Here is a 9,466-nt window from a genome sequence, read left to right as displayed (position 1 = left end):
TTTGAAAACATTGAAACCACTCGTGCACTCTTCTACGGGATAGGCAATTATCGCCATAAACTTGTTTCATCAATTGAAACGTTTCGGTTAAAGTTTTACCAATTTTAAAACAAAGTTTAATGTTGGCTCTTTGTTCGAAGCTCATTTTCGCACCGATGACTGTGTGTTTATACTGACATTTAAAACGCAATAACTTCACACCCATAGATGAAATGTCATGAAATTTTCCTATTCCTATTCCAATAATAATTTTATGCCATTCCTATAACGACTTTCCGGAAGCAAAATACATGTAGTTTGCAAAATATCCGTCTACGGCTGTAATAGCTTCTTTATTCGACAAAAAACGCCTTCCACGAATGAATTGTTTCAGGTTTCTGAAAAGGTAGATATCGCTGGGAGCCAAATCTGGTGAATACGGTGAATCCTCAAGCAATTCGTACTTTAATTCGTTGAATTTCGTCATTGTTAAAACACCTTTGTGAGCAGGTTCCTTGTCTTGACAAAAAATTAGATTAATAAAAAAATTAATAAACAATTTTTTTGTGCTGCAAACCAGGTCTCTTCTCATGAATTTTTTCATCCAGCTGATCCAAACGGCAGCAATAATACTCAGAGTTGATTGTACAAGTAGTTCTGCAGATATCCAATCAACAAAATTCCTTTTGCATCCCAAAAACTGATGCCATAACCTTTATTGCTGATCGTTGTGACTTCACCTGCTTCGGACCTGAACAACCAGTTTCCACTGTAAACGTTCTTGTTTCAATTTATGATCATGGTGGCAGATCCAAGTCTCATTCATAGTTATAAAACGACGCAAGAAATCGGTTTTATTCTGCTTAAAATGCTCTAAATTATGCTGAGAAATTTGCTTTCGATCCAGTTTTTGTTGAATTGTGAACGTGTGCGGCACTGACTTTCCAATCAGCTTTTTCATATGTAATTCTCCATGTGAAATATGAAGTACTCGTTTGCCTAAGATATCTATGGCATTAGCAATTTCACGCTTAATCAAACTTGGATCTTCACTAACAATATATCAAGGATTTCTGGTGTGGTTGCGGTTTTTGGTCGTCTTTCGCGTAGATCGTCTTCAAGCCTTGTACAACCACGCTCAAATTCACCAGCCCAAAATTCAACGGAGCGTTTTGAAAGTGTGTACTCCTTATACACTTCAACGGATTGTTCATAAATTTTCTTTGCTTTTAAACCTTTCAAAACAAAGAATCTAATCACTACGCGATATTCGATTTTTTCCATATTAAAAAAATACTTTGACACGTCAACTTCAAATGGATTGTAAACAAAGAATTAATTGACAGAATGACTTGTAACTTTGCATGTGTTTACACGATAGATGTACTAACTTGAAATATGAACAGTATTTTTACCCGAAACTCAAAATGAAATTGTAAAATTTAGTTTCACGTAGAGTTCTATTTAAATACTAAAAGTCTTTCAAGCCGGTTTGTAAGAACATATATTTAAAAATTTAGTGAACTGTGTGCCGAGATATATGCCCATATGTAATTTGTCAATAAAAAATAACTATCGGAATAACGTCAGCAATTGCCTGACGAATTTTAATTGAATTTGAAGTTATTATATAGTTTGAAAGTGAGAGAAATGGGGTTTAACTCAATCCTGGTTTCAATGTTAATATCAACACAAACACACAGTACTTCTAGTATAACGTGCTTCGGTTGACTTTACACCGATAATGTATGTAATTTTATATAATATATGTAATTTTGTGATATATCTTAGCTTTAATTACGTGGGGAGGTTTGGACCATGGAGCCCAATATGGACGTAATCAGCTCAGTCCATTACTCCTTCCTGAAGTCTTACGGTGGGAGATGTGTGAAACATACTTTAGATATATACTTTAGTATGTAGTTGACTAGGTAAATACCTATTATACGGTACAAAGAATGCGTTACACCCCTGGCAAAAAACGAAGATTTGAAACAACAAATTGCGGTGCAAACTAATTATTATTTGTTAAAGGCGCAGTAACTATTTTCAGTGGCATATTAAATAATATTTACATACAAGGACGAACATGATGTTTAAAACATAATAAAAATAATAGAAAGCTTATTTTAAATTTTCAATTGCAGTGGAACGTAGAAAGCCGAATATATCAATTTTCGAGCCCAACCAGTAGAGGATACCAGCCAAAAATGCAAATTTGCAAACTCGATCCAAAACATATAACCTTGAAGAAACAATAGACGTTAAAAATGTCTCACAAAAAATATATATAATCTTGTACTATTACGTATATATCGGCGATTATGTGGGAAAATTAGCTTGATTTGCGTGACTCATAAAGTTCGTTATTCATTATAATAATCATAATCATCATCTTTGAACTTAAATTCAATTTGTCTACATCTTCGACCTAAGCTATTTTTCCATACAACCACAAATTATACATACATATATTCAACTTCGCATTCTTACATTTTGATCTGAATCCTCGCCCGGGGCAATGAGGACAGTGGTTCTTTCATCACATATTGACGTCCGCCGAGAATGGACGTTCGCAAATAATCATAGTCATCGATATCATTCATTTCGATTTTAAACCTTTTTGAATTTACAACAATATAAGTTGAAGAACATGCGTTTCAAAGAAATACTTACATGATTTTGTCGCGTGGGTTTAACACCTCTTGGATTTGCTCAAAGTTTTGTGATTTGAAGTCCCAGTAACGCGTGGTGAAAAACTGCAGCATATCCAAGCCAGTGGCAATACGTGTCTGAACACGCACCATGCTAAAATAAATGTTAATTATAAATTTTTCTTAAAAGAAATATTATCATTTTAGGCTTTTACTTACAAACGACGTTGACCGAAAACAGTTAACAATAAATCCACAGCATAAGCTGGCAACCACATGAACATCACAACGCAGAACCAGTGATAAATCTGAGCAAAGCGAAATATAAAATATTTTGTAGCGGAAGTACTATAACAAGAATGATTGGAATAGAGATTACGCCAAGCATTTACCGTTAGTGTTTTTTTAATAAAATTACCAGAACTACATATAATATTTTTATATTAACTCGAACATTTTACATACTTGACGGAATTAACTGCTTTCTTTTCATTTCATATTACTACCCTTTAGACCTCTATCCCATATTTCACGTAAAATGTCTTATTTTATAAATTACCTTATTGGTAGTGATATTGCCATCCGGATACCAAAGCCCTACTTCGAATGGATATTTTACACCTAGATCACGTCCAACATCCATAATCCATTTCCAAGTGCGCTTTTTAGATTCGGGTACCGTTAGATTATAGACTGGTATATTTTGGGGCCTAAGTGACAAAATATATGTGTCAGATAATATAATATTAATAAATAAATATTAGAACTATATGAGGAAGTAATCTTACAATTGCTTAGATCTTAGGTTCAACTATCTCATAGAAAAATGTTCACACTCCCTTTTGTTCTGTCTTATTATCAGATAGAAAAATTTATATCTCGCTTCCAACTACTTGGAAAAGTATCTCGTTTCATAGATTTTGTAGAAGATTGAATGGTCTACAAAAAAGTCTCTTTCGATTTTTAAGTAAACCCAACTGTTTAAAAGAACGGTTGAAGTTTAATTATTTAAAGAAAAACTTTACAACTAAGAGCTCATACTTGGAGAGATTTTCTTACAGGTTTCAAAGAACCTATTTTTCAGAGTACCAAGCGAAAAAAAATATATTAGTTTACTTTTAACCCACGCTATTGTACACGCATGTAATAATTACATTATAAGTAGTATTATTGTTTCCAGAACTTTCAAATGAAGAATGTGATAAACTTAACTTTTTACCAATGTTTTTAGATTAAAGTTTTTCTCATTGAAGTCGCAAAGTATTCAAGTCATTAAGAGTTTTTGAAGTGCAACTCCTATAGTAAATCATATTTTTGGAGGGTTGCCACTTATATAAAAATTTTAACTCACATATTTGAATTGAGATAAACGAATTATAACAGTACCACCATAAAGAGTTTAAGATACCTTCCAGTTTAAAAAATATTTGGGTAAAATTTAAGTGTTCAATCTTAGAATATAATTGATGAAATTCATTATATATACACATTATTAAGTATATGTATATATACATATAAATTAAATAAGTGAAAAAATTTTCTGTGGAACTAATTAACACAAAATAAAAAAGCTTTCCATACAAGGACTTAATTTTGATAGGTCAGTTGGTATGGCTGCAATACGCTATAGAGAAACGTGGATGTGTGCAAAATTTCAGATTGATATCTCAAAAAGTGAGGTACTAGTTCGCGTATATACAGACACACGATCATGTCCAAATAGACTCAGCCTCCCATGTGTTACAAACTTCTTGGCAAATTAAATATTCCCTGTCTACTCCAGATCCTCAAATCTTTTGACTTTGATTTTGCTGGAGCAAATTAATTTAAAATGTGTACTAAATTCTTTCTTTATAAATACAGATATATATTAGTTTTTATAAAGCATGGAACATTTCAAATTATATTACCTCTTCTCCATAATATTGAAACGGAACGGTAATAGAATTAAACCGTTTATGGCTGTATCAATCGGCATTATCTCCGATTTCAATTCACCATTGCATAGCATTGAACGTATTACTCCTTTTCCAGCTCCGATCATTACACCAGTGGGCCCATTTAGATTGTCCACCCAACCGGGAAACGGTTCTTGCACAGCAGGCGTCACTATTCACAAAAGTATTATTGAGTTATAAGTAATATTTAAAAGCGAAAAAATGTACATTTCTTATCCCTTATACATATACATCATTTTTTCTATTATAATAATTGATGTGTAAAAAACGCTCAACCACAGGTTGTTTTATAACGAAATACTAACACGTTCGGCCAGGATTTTTAAAAATTTACTACAGAGGTCTTAGTTAAGCTCTGAATACATCCATTAATATTTCGCTTAATTAATGACCAGAACTACGCTTTATAAGTAATATCGCTTTATTTCTAGATACAAAGTGTTAACGGTATTTCAACATTTTCAGTTTGTTAAGGTCTGTATAAAAACGAAATTAATTAAATAATAATATATGTAAATATATAGAAAAATTATGTGTCATCAACCTGATTCGAAAGTCATCACATCCGGGCAACATGATGCCAGTAGTAGAGTTTTGAAAGATCTGTCACCAGTTGAATTTAGTCGCTTTTATAGGTAAACTAATCATCAACCATTGTTATTAATTATACATACATATTTTCACCTCCAATTAAAACAGATTTCTCTTAAATATACTGTTGAAATAATTGTTTTTGACAATTAAGATATTTTATGATTTGGTATGGTTTTTATTTTGTATATTATATTTTGGCAGGCTTTGCCTCGTTTAGATTTTTAGGGCCTGCTAGAAAATAATTATAAATTCTATATATCTATAGAATATACATATTGTTGTTTGCTGTGATGTTTTCCTAGAAGTGGATAATTTTTCAATTTTCAAATATCTTTTTGATGTTGGTCGGAAACTAAGAGCTAACATGGGTCATGGGGATTGATAATGCGCAACTCATAACGTTTCATATTATTGTAGACAGCTCGTTTCGTATAACGGTGGCGTTTATGTAGCTGGAACAAACCTGGTTTTTCAATTACTAAAATTTTAGACTGTACATAATACTCGAATCCATTTTTATACTCTCGCAACCTGTTGCTACAGAGTATAATAGTTTTGTTCACCTAACGGTTGTTTGTATCACCTAAAACTAGTCGGGTTAGATATAGGGTTATGTATATATAAATGATCAGGATGAAGAGACGAGTTGAAATCCGGGTGACTGTCTGTCCGTCCGTTCGTCCGTGCAAGCTCTAACTTTAGTAAAAATTGAGATATCTTTATGAAACTTGAAACTACCTACAGTGTAAAAATAATTGAAATCGGGTGGCAACTCCGCCCACTCCCCATATAACGGTACTGTTAAAAACTACTAAAAGCGTTATAAGCCAAGCACTAAACACGCCAGAGACATTAAATTTTATCTCTGGGATGGTATGAGATGACTTTATAGGAACCGCGTTCAAAATTAGACTTTTAGGTGAAAACCCATATCTTGGGATCTGCTTAACCGATTTCAACCGAATTCGGTACATAACGTTCTTTTCATATTTCTATGTTATATAGCGAAAATGGGCGAAATCGGACTACAACTACGCCTATTTCCCATATAACACCATTTTCAATTCCATCTGATTCTTTCACTTTCCACTATTCATATCAAGCAACAATGATTATATCGGGGTAACACTTTGCGTGAATAATACGTTTAAAGTATGCCACCTTGTGACCAAAAATTGTCTAACTCGAACCAAAACTGTTCAAGCTCCTAAGTACTAAAAATGTAGACCCCAGGGCCTATATTTGACCTTCTACCGAAAATATCAGTCAATCCACAAAGAAATCTCAAACGAGTATACCATTTGACTTTGCGAGAGTATAAAATGTTCGGTTATATCCGAACTGAGCCCTTCCTTACTTGTATGTTATTTTATTTATACATAAACGAGTTGTATATGTCCACATATCATATATTCACCACTTCAGCCTCAAATACTAAAGGTAAATAGCAAACTTTTAATATATGTATATATTTATTTTTTCATTTACTTTTGAATAAAACCCATTAGAAATCTTGATAATAAATAGCAGCAAAATTATATTATAACATAGGCATATTTTTTTTATTATAATTTTATTAGAAAACACGCCTTCAATAAAAACGCAAAAAAATCATTTAAATTTCATATCCAGTAATAACAAAGAAGAAATATACAGTTATTGAGTAAAATTATTTGAGGTAGGTAGAATTTTTCTATAATTGGCAGGCAAGATGAGGTTATTAAGTACACCTATATATATATATAATATATCTATATATGTATATATATATATTATATTATGCTATTTCCGGAAAACAATGCCAAAACGCCAGTCCACTTCAGTAGATAATATATGAATAGTCCTACAAAAACGATTTTGAAAAATCGATCAATGCCATACATTCTGGAAAAAGAAAACAAAACGTTGATTGAATACAGCAAAAATATGCTTAACGATATTTACACAATTAATTATGTTGCGGCATGATAGAGTATTTGAGGTCTAAGCCTAGCCGCCAATTAAATTATAAGTTTTCGTAACTCACGTAGGCATTCCCAAAACGCTATATTTCTATTATGAGAAGGATCTACATTAAAATCTGACGCTGAGTCACCTACATTAGTTTGTTGTAAAAAGCTTTAAAATGTACTCTTTGTATAAGAACCCTCTTAAAAAACTGTGCTGATTGTGCCGTCAATTTAGAAGGACATTTTAAATTTTCAATGTTTTATATAAATCTAAATTCATTAATCGACAAATGCAATATTTACTAAGTAGTACCGTTCTCGATATCTCTGGCACAAACAAGATTAAAGACATAATTTTAAAATCAGTTTTTATAGTTCACACTTTGGAACTTTTCAGATTTTGAATACATACCATATTCAAACATATTACTCTTTTCATTTGTGGTATTGAACCTAATGTCCATCATCCAATAACATCCCACAGAAAGACTACAAGTTTTGCATTAAAATGCCTAGTGATGAATAATATAATACTTTACAGCTCATATACTATTTTCAATTACTATATAAGGTTGGCGCTGGTGTAGACGGTCAAAATACTATATTGTGAACTCACTTAGTTGTGGTTTTTGCCTTCTGATCATAATGTGTTAATTCATGCTTTCAACTAAATTTGCAATGTATTTTTTTTTATTCATTCACACTTACATCTTCTGGTGGAATCTGGCCTTCGGCAATTCTTCAAGCTTTTCTTTCAAAATGTACTCGCGACCTCCCTTAATGCATCCGATGAGATACTCCTCTTCACTGTAATCGGAATGCATGTCCATATTGAATCTAGATTTCGTTGGGAAAATAATCCAAAATTTTTTAAGTTTTTGTTATTCCAAAAATTATCACAATACTTACATTGCCCTGTCCTCAGTTGTCAGGTTCCGCCACAAACTGGCAAAATTATCTGATTCAAAACACCAAGGATGGAGGGTGAAGAATTGCAAAACGTCAAGACCCGTGGATATTTTATTTTGAACACGCACCATGCTGGAAAAGAGTTTTGTATTGATTAAGTGCAATTTCGAAATTGTAACTTCGACTTACAATCGCTTCTGCCCGAATATCAATAGCAAAAAGTCCAAAAAGTATGCGGGTAACCAATGGAACATCAGCACATTAAATTTATGATATATTTTATTGGTAGTGACGACAGCATCCGGGTACCAAAGACCCACGTTGAGGGGATACTCGCGCCCCAAGCGTTTGCACATGGTAATCACATCGCCCATTTTCGTTTTGCGGTGATCGGCATTCGTGATGTTGTAAACGGGAACATCCGCAGGTCTAAGAGATATAAAATTATTTATCGGCAATTATGGAAACAATACATGCAGTTATCCTTGTTCCAAGTAGTTAATTTTTTTAAGGACAAGGGCGACTTTTTCGCTAAGTTAAGTTTAAGTAACATTTGCTAACCGTTTTTGACTTTTGTAGAACTGGTAAGGTATCACAATGAGTCCGTTTATGGCATAATCGACTGGTATAACTTCGGAGCGATTTTTCTCATCGACGAGTACCGAGCGTATGACGCCTTTGCCAACGCCAATCATCAGACCGGTGGGTCCATTCAAGTTGTCCACCCAACCCTTCTGGGGCTCAAATGCGGCGGGGGACACTAAACGTAATTTCATCGATTAATTTAAACATTTTCTATCTCGTATTTACTAAATATAAGTATATTTACCGGTTAACCGCGCCACAATGACTGTATTAGTTGACTGAGAGTGTATGTGTGTTATATATGTGATGTGTGGCTGTGTGAGTAGGTGGCTTGTGTTAAGTGTGAGTGTGCGTGTGATTTCTTGCTCTTTTGTTTTATTTTGAATAAATTTCTTATGTAAATATTTAAATGTAAGTATTTATTGTTGTAGAATATGTAAAGTAGTTCTATATGTATGTGTATAAATAAATTTAATTATGTGTAAATTTTGGTTTTTTTAAGTTATGGTATAATTTAGTGTACATGCTCTGGTAAGTAGTAATTGTGTATCTGGGATAGTTGCTTGTATTTTATGTTTTGTGTAGCCAACTCGACGACGAAGATTTTGATTTCACATTTCAAACAATCCGAAACAAGACGTCAAAATGCGTGGACCTTAAATTTTTTCCCGAATTAAAACTGTGATGACTGTAATCGACAAGAGCCCTTAAAATTAAGTACGAAAACTATGACTTCACAAGAAAATTATGACCAGATAATGTCAGATCTTCATAAAGGTCACGTGATATTCCAATGATTCTTAAAAATATTTTCGTCGATGTTATTGGTTACTTAAGA

At 32.9% G+C, this 9,466-nt stretch overlaps 1 protein-coding gene across 2 annotated transcripts in view; it reads right to left on the bottom strand.

The window, feature by feature from the left end:
* Positions 1-1,981: 1,981 nt before the first annotated feature.
* Positions 1,982-9,466, bottom strand: part of LOC106615526 (putative fatty acyl-CoA reductase CG5065) — a 34,201-nt gene continuing 26,716 nt past the window's right edge. The window contains exons 4-9 of one of the 2 annotated variants that reach the window (XM_014231776.3): positions 4,544-4,742; positions 3,193-3,343; positions 2,853-2,941; positions 2,656-2,787; positions 2,473-2,598; positions 1,982-2,224 (exon numbers count right to left, since the gene is read on the bottom strand). In XM_014231776.3, the coding sequence (XP_014087251.2) occupies positions 2,104-2,224; positions 2,473-2,598; positions 2,656-2,787; positions 2,853-2,941; positions 3,193-3,343; positions 4,544-4,742 (818 nt within the window). In that variant the 3' untranslated portion in view covers positions 1,982-2,103. Of the gene's footprint in view, positions 2,225-2,472; positions 2,599-2,655; positions 2,788-2,852; positions 2,942-3,192; positions 3,344-4,543; positions 4,743-6,866; positions 7,070-7,842; positions 7,972-8,043; positions 8,176-8,232; positions 8,473-8,604; positions 8,804-9,466 lie in introns of those variants that run through there. The other variant, XM_036362539.2, reaches the window with a different exon arrangement.

This window comes from Bactrocera oleae, chromosome 4 (genome assembly GCF_042242935.1).
Source record: "Bactrocera oleae isolate idBacOlea1 chromosome 4, idBacOlea1, whole genome shotgun sequence".
Classification (NCBI taxonomy): Eukaryota; Metazoa; Arthropoda; class Insecta; order Diptera; family Tephritidae; genus Bactrocera; species Bactrocera oleae.
The sequence above is the reverse complement of the archived record's forward strand: the minus strand, read 5'-3'. Positions and strand labels throughout refer to the sequence as shown.